The following is a 15,321-nucleotide window of genomic DNA, read 5'->3' on the forward strand; positions in this document are numbered from 1 at the left end:
GGTACACAGTTCATTCTCAAAAAGCAGTACAAATAGATATTACATCTCCTTTTAAAGATGAGTAAATTGATATAGAGTAAGGTAAGTCGCACAGTAAGTACTAGAATCGATATTTCAACCCATGCGTGTCTGATTTCACAGCCCTTATTTTTTTCTACTATGCTATTATTTCTTGATAGAATATCTTCAGTACTCGAATACACTGTTCTTTGAAACTTATGACAGAATAATATTATTCAACAATGATTAGAGGCATCTCTTTTGGTAGTACATTTTAAATTTAAAAATCAGTGATATATATATATGAAGGAAGTGGTGTGACAGTTTGTTAATACTTTCCTGCCTCCTATTCCCACTAGTCTAGGATAAGAATGGATGGTTCTGTAAACACTCTTTGTTTGTTGAACAAAAATTACAGCTTTTTCAAGGTCAGATCAAGTTGTAATTACAAGAGTTTTTTTATTAAAAAATTTAACTCTATACTGCTTCTGTGTAAAACTTTTAATGAAAAGGAACTATTTAACTAAAAATATTTGCCTCATATTTTTAACCTCTGATAATATTCTCAGTCAGAGTCAAGTACAAAAAAATGTTTAATTTTTGTTCAATATTTAAGTGCATTGTCATTTAGGCATTAGCTCATTAAAACAAAACATCCTTATTTGATTTTTTTCTTTTACTTAGGTATTCTAAGGAGTAAATAAGTCTGAGAATCCATACCTAAGTCTTTCATAGAATTGTAGAAATAAAATTGAAATATTTTTATATTCTTACCTTTTTTACTACTTTGCAAATTTGATATTAGAACTAAATGCAAAAATTGGGTTATTTGGAGAGGTGAGGGAAGAAAAAATTCTCAAATGTTTCAAGATTAACAGTGATTGTAAAATTTATTCAATTCTTAAGAAGCTTTAAGCAAAGATCAAACTTTTTGTCATGCGGTCTGAGGTTTGCTTATAACCAATATTTCTGCATTTCACAATAATCTTACTTTTAATAAAATGCAAATTTGTTATAATAGCAATCATTCATTTTGTTTATTTTTTGATGAAAGAAATTTTAGTTATTTCCCTTCTTTTAACTGCCAGCAATATTTGCTATTCATAGATGTTCTGTCTTCAGTGAGGTCTATCAAAGTGTAAAACTAGACGGGTATTTTTCTTTCCTTTAAAATGGAATGGTCTTTCATATGCACTGGTCTTAGGTGAGTTCTCTTGTTTAAGAAGCCAGAATACAAGAGAGTGCTATATTAGTGTATTATTCTCACAACAAACAAGCACTGTTCTGTTGCTACCTGCTTGGCCATTGTTTCTGATTGTGTGTGCTTTGCAGTGGTATTTGGATGGTTTCCTGCTCTCTGCCAGCACAAAAAGGCATTTTTGTTACAATGGGCCCTAACCACACAATGACGGCATTAAGGATTTATGTGGAGGTTTCATTATTTTCTTCTCTTTTGTTCCTTCCAGGATGTCTTCCAAGCGACCAGCCTCTCCGTATGGGGAAGCAGATGGAGAGGTAGCCATGGTGACAAGCAGACAGAAAGTGGAAGAAGAGGAGAGTGACGGGCTCCCAGCCTTTCACCTTCCCTTGCATGTGAGTTTTCCCAACAAGCCTCACTCTGAGGAATTTCAGCCAGTTTCTCTGCTGACGCAAGAGACTTGTGGCCATAGGACTCCCACTTCTCAGCACAATACAATGGTAGGTTTCTCATGGTCTATTGTGTCTACACTTACTTTTCGACCAGTCTACTCCTCTAATAGTTTGGTTTCAGTCTTTTGCTTTGTAATTAACATCTACTTAATAGCCATACACCAGATTCACTTCTAACATCTTAGAATCCTTTATAAGTAAATTGACGCCAGTAGGGAGTATAAGATATGCTATTTTTTTTTTTTTTTGGTTTCTTTTTTGATTTTTCAAGAATTCTGCTTTTGAGATACTTACAGTTTAATTACAGGAAAAACATGTAAACAGAAGAATAATGTTAAAGTAACACATTTAAAATTAGTCAGCATGCAAGTTAGGTGTCATAATATTTTAATAAAAGGTTTTTTCAGATAGAATTACAACATCATTTGAACATTTCCATCTTTTTCAATTTTTTGCTTTGCCCAGATTGGATTCCAGTATTCCTTACAGTACTGGGAATATTATAGAAGAGTATATTTCATAGAGACTATAGTTTTCAATGTGATTGCACTAATTTCTAACTCAGTCCCATTCATGCTGTTGTTTTGATAATTCAGTACATCCTAGTCCAGTATTTGCAACTCAGGATAATTTACCTGGCCCCTCATACTGGGGTCTGCATCACTGCAGAAGATTAGGAAACTGTTGTTTGACTGATGAGAGGGAAGAAGGAAGCATAGCATCTTTGGCTGAAGCTTAAACAGCAGATACACACACACAGAAGGCTTTTAGCTCCTTCTTAGTAATTTGAATACATAGAGTCAGCATGCTGGCGAGGTAGCAGGGCACTTAGCTGCCAGTAAAGCCACCCTAGCCTTTTTAACATGACTGCTTCGGTGGATGTCATGTTTCTGTGACCTCTCCTCCTCTTCTACTTCAAAGATGCCAGTGCCATTAATTTGAACCAGATTACACCAACAAAAATGTTTCATCACCCATTCTCATACCTTTAAAGATAGCTCTGATTCTATTAAATCCTTTTTTTTTTTTTATTTTCTCTGGAAAATTATTATATATCATAAATGTGCTTTGTAGTGAAATATGCCCACCTATTTATAGTATTGTATTACTGTATGTAGAATTAAATCAACAAGAAGAATCAAATATCTCCTAATGGCTATGAGATGGATTCTATTCTTTGATATTTATATTATATTTAAATAATCTCATTCAACATTTTAAGCCTTATAGGTCAAAATTTCTGTGGATGTTTTACTGTGTGCCAAGATTTTCCCACCAAGAATAATATTTTACCTAACACTTATCTAGCACTTATACAGAAGTGGTGTTTTAAGCACTTACATATATTAACTCATTTACACCTTCATAATAATTCGATGAGGCATTATTATTGATCCCATTTTATAGATGAGGAAACTGAGACACAGAGCAGTTAAACTTGCTTCTGATCACAGTTAATACATGAGAGAACCAGGATTTACCCGGGCAATCTGGCTTTGAAGTCCATGCTTATAAACATTATAAGCTCTTTACAAGAGCACACGCTTATTTTATTTTCTGATTATTTCTTATTTGGCAAGTTAAATCATACTGTCCATAATTCCTCCCTTTTCCGTCTACTATGAGTTCATGTTAGTTATATGCAATGATATAACTTTTTGGCCTCCTCTGAAACAGGTTAAACTGTGTCTAAACTGTAAACTGGAAAAGAATGGGAAAAAATGGAAGTGCGCAGTTCAACAGGGTTGGGAAGTCAGATTCTCCATTTGACATTGCATCACTGCTAATGCCTTTTCCCTCAGTATTTTAACCATGGCCTTCTCTTGGGGAGTACTCTATTGAGAATGCTTCTTGGTTTGGTTTTCCTGTGATACTACTATAAACATAAACACACAAATTTGAAGGAGTGAATATAAATAGTTATGACTAGAAGAATACCACAAAGATAAAGAGGAGATTATTTTAAGTATACTCAAGGATGGCTATAAGAAAATAAATTACATACTGTAGTTGGCATGAGGGGATGCTGTGATGCAGCATGTTAGTGAGAATGAACTATTCAGTTTGTAATGGAGCATTCAGTTCAACTAAATGAAAACTATGAACTGCCTACTTTGTACCAAGATTTTTGTTGGACACCATGGAAATATATTTGAATAAGACACAAATCCTTTCCTCAAACAACTTCATCTAGAGCAGAAGTTCTTAACCAAGTCTATGGATCTCCTGAAAACAAATGGAGGATTCTGTATATGCACACATGGGAGGAAGATTATGGTTTTCATCAGACTCACAAGTAGATCTGTAACCTAAAAGGGTTAAGATCTACTATTTTAGAAGTTGATACGGTTTGGATACAAATGGTTTAACTTGATTTTAGTGAGTCAGCACTAACATTTTCTCTTACCATGTGTCTAATTGGTTTCTAAATTTGTTTCTGCCTCAATTGTTTCTTGATTCTACCCGTGTTTAAGCTCTTGAGTAGACAGTTGGAAGAGTCTCTTATATTATCTCAAATTTTCAGCCTCTCCTCTTTCCAGTCTTTCAACTTCCACTAGACTTGTTTCCCTGAGAAATGAGTTGGATTATTTACTCCACTTTGGAAACTAACATGTGTCCTTATTGCTTACAGGATTTAGTCTAAAACTCTTTATCTTAGCATAAAAATCTATATACACTAGCATCAAACTATGGCTTTGGTCTCCTCTCCTGCCACATCCTGCCATGGACCCCATGCTCCAGTCATGCCAACCTTTTCATACATGTTCATAAACATCCCAGGTGACCTCAAATGACACAGCTTTTATTCGTTCTACTGGAAAACTCTCTCTTTTCATGTTTTACCTTTTTGATGAATTGTGTTTCTCCCACAAGACTGAATTCAAAACTTGCTTCTTCTTGGATGCTTTCACTGACTTCCCAAGGCAGAGTGGTTGCTGCTTTATTCTTTATCCATGAAACTTGTTTGTATCTTTTCTCATGACCTATATTATAATTTATGTTTTTACATGTCTGCCTTTCTATGCACTGTGTTTCTCCTTGGAGGCACAGTCATATATATTTTTGTATTTCTGATACCTAGCATGTAAGAGCTACTCGATTTATGATTACTGATTAAATGGCAGAATTTATATGGATGGTTAAATATACGTTTTGCGCAAAGTTGTTAAGACACTATTCATGGTGAAAATGCTGATTTTCTAGAAATTTTAGAACTAAAGTAGAATCTACTAATGTAATGTATTCAGAAAGCAGAAGGTATGTCATAATAGCCATGATATATTCAGCTGTTAAGATGATTAAGATATATTTTACCCATTTATCAAAATAATTGAATATATTTATAGAATTGTTATTCAGCACAAAGACTTTATATTTTTTTCTTGATACTAGGCCATTGTCATAGTCACATAACAGGTCCTTTTATTTCAGTACGAAAATACATTGTCTATTTTTTTCCTATTCAATATCTTTGCAAACAGAGAGAATGTTTCACGGTCTTTGTATCATAGAGTTCAATTTAAAAAAAAACATTTCCAGATTTCATTGCCGATTTATTTGTGACATTCATACTCCATTCTTAAATAAGAAAAGAGAGATGCTGAGAGGTCTACATTTTGTGTTGCCCACATAGTTTACAAAGTAAAAAACTGATGAGTAATCCCTGTAATGCTGGCTTGAGGTTATAGAGAGATGCTTTCAGTATAAAATTTAAGTTGGAAAATATTTCCTGAGATAAAAGTTCTGTACACTTCGTGACTATTGCCAAATAAAGGTTTTTGAGGAATTAGGGCCTTTTGTTCTTATTCAGGGTATGCAAGTGTTAAGGTTTGGAATTGGGTCGGATAAAGCTGTCATTCTTCCTTTCTGAAGTTGTGTTTATTGCCTTAATATTTTGAAGAAGTGAAGTAAGTGCCTAAGAGCAACTCCCAAACAGCAATAACTGGTATGAATACTGCAAGTCCATCTATTCTTGGAAGGTTTTACTCTTTATTCAGAGTGCGCTATAGATGAACTGTCTTAAGCAGGTTGTAGACATATATTTATAAAATACTATCAGATTTATGATCAATATAAGATTGAGACATAAAAAATTGTAAGTATGAAAAAGACTGATCCTGTTGGTTCCTTCTTTGAAGCTCTTATAATCTTGCCAAGAAATTAATAGCAAAATTTGATTCTCATATAATCTCCAAAAAGGGAAAAGGCCAGGTTAGCAAGTCTGATTCTGACATGAGTGGAAAGGCAGTCCTGAGCTTTATTTTTTTGAAGATCAGATCTACTCTTCTTGCCCCCTTCCCCGCTTTTTTAACATGGGTTTGGAGGTTGGAGGCTGTCACTTCAGAGTTTCAGAGACAAGCAAGAATCACTACAATTTCTAGCCCATTTTTAATAATAGTTCTGATATAGATGGATTTGTTTCATGATGCAAAGACTATCCAGAACATGTCCTCTTGTCAATCAATGTGATTATTTATGAGCACCAGAAGGGAACAGGGTAAGTCTGCAGAGAAATCAAGTACCAGCATCAGAGGCAGCCAGGGGACTCTATGGCGGCCATTTTGGCGCTCATTTTCTCTCTGGTTGCATGCTACTTCTGTTGGTTAGATTGTTGTTCTAGTGTCAAATGTGATGTGAAATGAAAGTGTTGACCACCTGTGGTTACTGAATAATCAGTTGTCTTTTTTTTCCCACAAAAAGTATACTTTTGTCTAAGCCAAACTCTCTTTTGACTGCTTAAGTTCCTCTTGTGTTGAGTGAACAGTTTTGTATAACTGTAGAGTGGCTGCCTACCAAGAGGCAAGATCAATTTAAAAAATATATAATTATTTATTTAAACATTACAATATTTTTATTAAAAATATAATTTGAGTTGCTCACTCTACAGATAGCTGAATTTCATATGAAATCAATATTTTGTCTGTATGTAATTTTTTTAACATTTAAAGATCCATTGGATTTGGAAATATGATAATATATTTCAATATCTCATTTATTGTTTATATTGATATTTTCCTGGAATTGTTAAAGAACTCTTAAGTATGTAGTGTATTATGTTTAATAATTTGATGTATCTTAATATAAATGTGTTTCAACATTGAGAGACACTAGTTATCATAAAGCAACATTCAGTGTGGGTCACTTTCTTCCTGAAGTTCATCAAAAGAAGAAAAAGGTGTCTTTTTAAGTTGATCTTTTATAGACGTTGGACATATAGCTGAGACCCAAGTATAACATTATAGCAAGGCTCCAGCATATGAAATCTAACTTTAAACACTGTAAGAATTCATTCAATGCACAAGACAGAGAGAGGCTTTTACTTGCTCAGGCTCACTGTCAACTCCTGAGATTCTTTGTTTATCCAAAATAATTTTAATTGTTATATTATAGCTGTGTCTTGAAATACGTCTTTATATAAATTTTGCTTACAATCTAACAGTCATTAAGAATGTATTTTTGATGTTTGACTAAGATAATGTTATGTGTGAAGTACTGTTCAGAAAATTTAAGAAGGAAAAGAGAAAAATGCCTGTGTTATTTAAAAATAAGTCACAGAATAGGACCTTAAATTATGGTATGGTAAAGATTTCTATTTTTATATAGTAGTTTTTACAAGCTTTAAATTTCTGGTTACCTTTGTACATCAAACTTAGCATAAGTTATTGTGAGGGTATAATACATACTGTTGTTAACACCAGTGTGGTTATTGTGCCAGTTCTAATAATGAGAATTTCATTGTTTAGGGAGAGCAGTCTCCTACACTCTAGACAAAAGTGTAATTACTTCTGAACGATGTGGAATGTGCTCAGTTTAATAGCATGGAGAATAGATTCAGAAAGATTCAGATAAAGTAAGCTTGGAAGCCATATGTGCAGTGTGGCAGTATAAAATTATGATAGTAGGCAGTATAATTCTACACACACATACCCGATTTCACACAGTTTATCTATAAACTATTGTTTGTGTAAGAGATAGGCTTGCTTATCTGAACAAGGCCAATTCAATTGAAGCAAGGTGAAAATGGTGACAAGTTTGTATTTGTTTTTTACGGTAAATTGATGTTTATCATACAATGAAATTACATTGTTACAAACATTACTCTGTAAATGTTGTCAGAAAATACCACATGAAGCTCTTTATCTAGATATAATCCCAGGCTTGTGTTTGAATGTAAGTGGTTCAATCTTTCTACTTGCATTGTTTCTGGAAATTACTCCCAGGACTAGCAGGAATGAAGACATGTGAAAAACAATCATTTGGGGTCCGTCAAAGCCACTGGATAAGTTGTGCACTAGATCATTTTGTCCTGTTGCCATACAATTCCATTCCATCTGGTTGGGGGAGAGTCTAATATCAAGTGGAGAACCTTGATTCATATGATGCCCACAGTATTTAAAGTACTATTGTTGAGTTTATAGTTAACTGGGCCTTGAGAAGTTAATGAATTACTCTCATATGAAAAAAAAAAAGCTCTATGTGGGAGTAGCAGGATACTTCAGGACACTTAGTGAGAGTCTACGGATAGCATCCCCACACAGTACTGTGCAGTGACAGGGGAATAAGCAAGAACTTCTAATGCTGTGGTAATGGGGGAAAATGTGTTTGCTTAAGAAGATTTGCCCTAAGCAGCAGTTGCACACTACACAGCCAGCCACACTGGGGGCCTGCCCTGCCCATCAGGGAGCCGGCAGTAGTCACATGCTGCTGGCCCACACAGCCAGCGCACCTGGGGCCTGCCCTGCCTACTAGCGAGCCTGCAGCAGTTGCAGGCCGCCAGGCCTCACAACCAGCCACACCAGGGGCCTGCCCCACCTACCAGTGCACCCAAAGCAGTTTTGCACCACTGGGCTACACAGCCAGCTCATACCAGTGGCCTTCCCTGTTCATCAGGAAGCCAGCAGCAGTTGTGCACTGCCAGGCTTCACAACCAACTACACCGTGGGCCTGTCCTGCCCACTAGCGAGCCTGCAGCAGTCACGAGCCACTCGGCTTCGCAGCCAGCCTGCCAGGGGGTTGGCCTGCCCTGCCCAATAGTGTACCTGCAGCAGTTGCAGCCCTACCACAACAGAAGGGCACATGCAACCCACACAGAGGATTGCCTTGGAGCATGTGGCTCTGGTGATCAGAGGGGAGTGCAGTGGGCGCCACAAGACATCTCCTACATAAGACCACTTTTCCAAGTTTGGGAGATGAAGCTGATCTACCTTATACATACAAATAAATAGAGAATTAGGCAAAATGAGGAGACAGAAGGGTATGTTTCAAATGAAAGGACAAGGCAAATCCTCAGAAAAAGAACTAAATGAAACAGAGATAAGAAAACTACCTGATAAAGAGTACAAAGTAATGGTCATAAGGATGCTCACTGAACTCGGGAGAAGAATAGATGAACATAGTGAGAACTTCCAAAAAGAGTTAGAAAGTATAAAAAAGAACCAATCAGAGCTGAAGAATAAAATAACTGAAAGGAAAAATTCATTAGAGGGAATCAACAGCAGATTAGATGACACAGAAGAATGGATCAGTGATCTGGATGACAGAGTAGAGGAAATCATCCAAACTCAGGGACAATATCAAGCATACTGAAATTCTCATTGTAGGTGTGCCAGAAGGAGAAGAGAGAGAGAAAGGGGCAGATAACTTATTTGAAGAAGTAATAGCTGAAAACCTCCATAACCTGGAGCAGGAAACAGACATCCACGTCCAGGAAGGAAGGAAAGTCCCAAACAAGATAAACCCAAAGAGGCCTGCACCAAGACACATTACAGTTAAAATGTCAAGAATTAAATATAAAGAGAGTATCTTAAAAGCAGCAAGAGAAAAGCAACAAGTTACGTACAAGGGAACATCTGTAAGACTGTCATCTGACTTTTCAGCAAAAACCTTACCAGGCTAGAAAGGAGTGACACAATATATTTCAAATGCTGAAATGAAAAAACCCACAACCAAGATTATACTACTTGACAAGGTTATAATTCAGAATGGAAGGAGAGATAAAGAGTTTTCCAGACAAGCAAAAACTAAATGAGTTTATCACCACTAAACCGGCCTTACAGGAAATGTTAAAGGGACTTCTTTTAGCAAAAAAGAAAGCCCAAAGATACAAATAAGAAAATTATCAAAGAAAAAAATACCACTGGTAAAGGCAAATATATAGTAAAGCTAGCTGATCAACCACTTATAAAGCTAGTATGAAGATTAAAAGAAAAAAGTACTAAAATCACATATATCTACAATAAGAGGTTGAGGGATACACAAAATTAAAAGAGGTAAAATATAATGTCAAAAAAATAAAATGTTGGGGGAGGGAATAAAAACGTAAGCCTTTTAAAATGCATTCAAACTTAAGAGACCATCAACTTCCTATAGACTGCTGTATACATAGGTTGTTATATATGAACCTCATGGTAACCACAAACCAAAAACCTATAATAAATGCAAAAAAAATAAAGAGACATGAATCAAAACATAACACTAAAGAAAGTCATCAAATCACCAGGAAAAATAACAAGAAAAGATAACAGAGAAGAACTACTAAAACAGCCAGAAAACAAGTAACAAAATGACAATTAGGACATTACTATCAATAATTACTTTAAATGTAAATGGACTAAATGCTCCAATCAAGACATCAGGTGGCTGAATGGATAAAAAAACAAGACCCATATATATGCCGCCTATAAGAGATACACTTCAGATCTAAAGACAGACTGAAATTGAAGGGATGGAAAAAGATACTTCATGCAAATGGAAATGAAAAGAAAGCTGAGGTAGCAATACTTATATCAGACAAAATAGACTTTAAAACAAAAACTGTAATAATAGGCAAAGAAAGGTATTACATAATGATTAAGGGAGCAAACCAAAAAGAGGATATAACACTTGTAAATATCTATACACCCAACATAGGAGCACCAAATACATAAAGCAAATATTGACAGACATAAAAGGAGAAATAGACAGTAACATAATAATAGTAGGAAACTTTAACACCCCACTTACATCAATGGATAGATCATCCAGATAGAAAATCAATAAGGAAACATTGGCCTTAAACGACACTTTAGACCAGGTGGACTTAATAAATGTATACAGAACATTCCATCGAAAGACAGCAGAATACACATTTTTTCAAATTCACCTGGAATGGAACATTCTCCAGGATAGATCACATGTTAGACCACAAAACAAGTCTCAGTAAATTTAAGAAGGTTGAAATCGTATCAAGCATCTTTTCCAATCACAACAGTATGAAACTAGAAATCAATTGTGAGAAGAAAACTGGAAAAAATACAAACACATGGAGGCTAAACAACATGTTACTAAACAACCAACAGGTCAACAAAGAAATCTAAGAGGAAATCAAAAAATAGCTTGAGACAAATGGAAAAAGAAACACAGTGGTCCTAAATCCATGGAATGCAGCAAAAATAGTTCTGAGAGAGAAGTTTTTAGCGAGGCAGGCCCACCTCAGGAAACAAGAAAATCTCAAATTTATAATCTACCTTTACACCTAAAGGAACTAGAAGAAGAGGAACAACCAAGCCCAAAGTTAGTAGAAGGAGGAAAATAATAAAGATCAGAATGGAAATAAAGGAAATAGAGACTAAAAAACAATAGAAAAGATAATTGAATCTAAGAGCTGGTTCTTTGAAAAGGTAAACAAAATTGATAAACCATTATCCAGACTCACCAAGAAAAAGAGAGAGAGGGCTCAAATACATAAAATCAGAAGGAGGAGAAGTTACAACCAACACCACAAAAGTACAAAGGATCTTAAGAGGGTATTATGAAAAATTATACATCAACAAATTGGACAACCTAGAAGAAATGGATAAATTCCTAGAATTATGCAATCTCCCAAGACTGACTCAGGAATAAATAGAAAATCTAAACAGACCAATTACCAGTAATGGAATTGAATAGTAATAAAAAAAACTCCCAGAGACAAAAATCTAGGACCAGATGGCTTCACAGTTGAATTCTATCAAACACTTTAAGAGTTAATACCTATCCTTCTCAAACTCTTCAGAAAAATTGAAGAGGAAGGATGGCTCCCATATCCATTCTATGAGGTCAACGTTACTGTGATACCAAAACCAGACAAAAAAATCACACAAAAAAAGAAAATTACAGGGCAATATCCCTGATGAACATAGATGCAAAAATCCTCAACATAATATTAGCAAACAATTCAATGACACGTCAAAAAGATCATACATCATGATCAAGTGAGATTTACTCCAGGGATGCAAGGGTGTTTCAATATCTGCAAAATCAATCAATGTGATACACCACATTAACAAAACAAAGGATAAAAATTATATGATCATCTCTATAGATGCAGAAAAAACATTTGACAAAATTCAGCATCCATTTATGATAAAAACCCTCAGCAAAGTAGGTACAGAGGGAACGTACCTCAACATAATAAAAGCTATAATTGACCAAGCCACAGCTAACATCATGCTCAATGGTGAAAAGCTGAACGTTTTTCCTCTAAGATCAGGAACAAGACAAGGATGCCCACTCTTGCCACTTGTATGCAACAGTGTGTTAGAAGTTCTAGTTACAGCAGATACGAAAAAGAAATAAAAGGCATACAAATTGGAAAAGAAGAAGTAAAACTGTCACTGTTTGCAAGTGACATGATACTATATGTAGAAAACCCTAAATACTCCACCAAAAAACCATTAGAACTAATGAATGCATTCAGTAAAGTTTTAGGATACAAATGAAATATATTGAAATCGATTGTGTTTCTGTACATTAACAATGAACTATCAGAAAGAAAAATTAAGGAAACAATCTCATTTATAATTACATCAAAAATAATAGAATACTTAGGGATAAATTTAATCAAGGAGGTGAAAGACCTGTACACAGAAAATTATAAAACCCTGATGAAAGAAATTGAAGATGACACAAATAAGTGGAAAGATATACCATGCTCATGGATTGGAAGAATTAATTTTGCTAAAATGTCCATACTACCCAAAGCAATCTACAGATTCAGTGCAATCCCTATTAAAATAGCAATGGCAATTTTCACAGAACTAGAACAGGTAATCCTAAAATTTGCATGGAACCACAAAAGACCCCAAATAGCCAAAGCAATCTTGAGAGAGAAGAACAAAACTGGAAGTATCATGCTACCTGATTTCAAACAATACTACAAAGCTATAGTAATCAAAACAGCTTGGTACTGGCACAAAAACAGACACATTGATCAATGGAACAGAATAGAGAGCCCAGAAATAAACCCATGCCTATATGGCCAATTAATCTACAACAAAGGAGGCAAGGATATACATTGGGGAAAAGATAGTCTTTTCAATAGTGTTGGGAAAACTGGACAGATAACATGCAAAAGAATGAAACTGGACCACTTTCTTAAGCCATATACAAAAATAAACTCAAAATGGATTAAAGACTTAAATATAAGACCTGAAACCATAAGATTCCTAGAAGAAAACATAGGTAGTAAATTCTTTGACAATGGTCTTAGCTATATTTTTCTGGCTATGTCCTCTGAGGCAAGGGCAACAAAAGCAAAAATAAACAAATGGGACTACATCAAAAACTACATAAAAAACTTTACACAGCAAAGGAAACCATCAAAAAACAAAAAGGCAACCTATTGAATGGGAGATAAATTTATTTGCAAATGATATATCCAATAAGGGGTTAATCCAAAATATATAAGGAACTCATACAACTCAATATCAGAAAAACAATTCGATTAAAAAATGGGCAGAGGACCTGAATAGACATTTTTCCAAAGAAGACATTCAGATGGCCAACAGGTACATGAAGAGGTTCTCGACAACACTGATCATCAGGGAAATGCAAATCAAAACCACAATAAGATATTATCTCACACATGTCAGAATGGCTATTGTCAAAAAGATAACAAATAACAAGTGTTGGTGAGGATGTGGAGAAAAGGGAAGCCTCATGCACTGTTGGTAGGAATGTAAATTAGCGCAACTACTATGGAAAACAGTACAGAGTTTCCTCAAAAAATTAAAAATAGAACTACCATATGATCCAGCAATACCACTTCTGGATATTTATCTGAAGAAAATGAAAACACTAATTTGAAAAGATATATGAACCCCTGTTTCATTGCAGCATGATTTACAATAGCCAAGATATGGAAGCAACCTAAGTATCTGTTGATAGATGAATGAATAAAGAAGATATGGTTTATATGTACACAATGGAATATTACTCAGCCATAAAGAAGAATGGGCCCTCCCATTTGCAACAGCAGAGATGGATCTAAAGGATATTATGCTAAGTGAAATAAGCCAGACAGAGAAAGAATACTATGTGATTTCACTTATGTGTGGAATCCAAAAAAAGCAAAAGAAATGAACAAATAAAACAGAAAGACTTAGAGATAGAGAGAACAAATTGGTGGTTGCCAGAGGGGAAAAGGATGGGGGGAAGTGCAAAATAGGTGAAGGGGATTAAGAGGTACAAACTTTCAGTTATCAAATAAATAAGTAATGGGGATGTAATGTACAGCATAGGGAATATAGTCAACAAATATTGTAATAACTTTGTATGATGACAGATGGTTACTAGTCTTATCAAGATGATCATTTGGTAATGTAAATAAATTTCAAATCACTGTGTTGTACACCTGAAACTGAAAAAAAAAAAATCACACACAAAAGTAAGTAAAATATATGTAGCCAGTATGATCATAAAAAAAAAAGAAGGAAATTTGGCCTAATGGAATATAATGACTTTCATTTAATAGAGAGTAGTTGACACAAAATAACCAATAACCATTCTATAGATAAGAGAAATAAGGTGAGTTTACTTGAGCCAGAGTGAGGATTATGACTCAGGAAGCCCTTAGAAAGTGTTCCAGAGAAGCATGGTTTTCAGTACAGTCCTATATCTTTTTAGAACAAAGAACATACATTAAACACACCCAGGATACATTTTCACCAAAATTTCAAAAGATATTCAGTTGCAAATTAGCAGGTCAACGTGACCATGATGTCAGGAAAGAGACTAATCTGGGTGTTACCAATAGGGCATTACCAATAGATTGTAGGAGGGGAAGTATGCATTCTTAAGAGAGTGCATTCTTTTTTTTTTTTTTTAATTTTTATTTATTTATTTTTCCCCTAAAGCCCCAGTAGATAGCTGTATGTCATAGGTGCACATCCTTCTAGTTGGTGTATGTGGGACACGGCCTCAGCATGGCGGGAGAAGCGGTGCCTCGATGCACGCCTGGGATACGAACCCCGGGCCGCCAGCAGCGGAGCGCGCGCACTTAACTGCTAAGCCATGGGGCCGGCCCGTAGAGAGTGCATTCTTTACTTTAATGGTTAAGCAGATGTACCATGTATGATTGATAGGCCATAAGTCAGGCTTTTTATTTCAAGCCAAATCAGTTTTGAACCTGAATAGTTACCTCATATACCTCAATATGTGAGAATCACTTGTCAGTATTATGGAAAGATTGAATTCAAATATATACAATGAATACCTATCAGCAGAGATATAGAAATGAATAACAACTAGTGTTTTCCCTTTTGTGGATTTTTGTATAGTATGGAGGTAAGATGAGCACAAAAAATCACCATAATGTATTATAAAGTATTAGAACCCTGATACAGGCTAACAGATGCTAAAGAGATTCACAGT

General features: G+C 35.1%; 1 protein-coding gene across 7 annotated transcripts in view; it reads left to right on the forward strand.

The window, feature by feature from the left end:
• Positions 1 to 15,321, forward strand: part of SOX5 (SRY-box transcription factor 5) — a 964,162-nt gene that overhangs the window by 610,118 nt on the left and 338,723 nt on the right. For 5 of the 7 annotated variants that reach the window (XM_087442676.1, XM_087442678.1, XM_087442679.1 and 2 more), the window contains one exon: positions 1,467 to 1,698. In XM_087442676.1, coding sequence (XP_087298802.1) covers positions 1,468 to 1,698 — 231 coding nt within the window. In that variant the 5' untranslated portion in view covers position 1,467. The remainder of the gene's footprint in view (positions 1 to 1,466; positions 1,699 to 15,321) is intronic. The other 2 variants (XM_014791374.2, XM_004435455.3) reach the window with 1 other exon arrangement.

This window comes from Ceratotherium simum, chromosome 17 (genome assembly GCF_057802395.1).
Source record: "Ceratotherium simum simum isolate JZ-2026a chromosome 17, ASM5780239v1, whole genome shotgun sequence".
Lineage (NCBI taxonomy): Eukaryota > Metazoa > Chordata > Mammalia > Perissodactyla > Rhinocerotidae > Ceratotherium > Ceratotherium simum.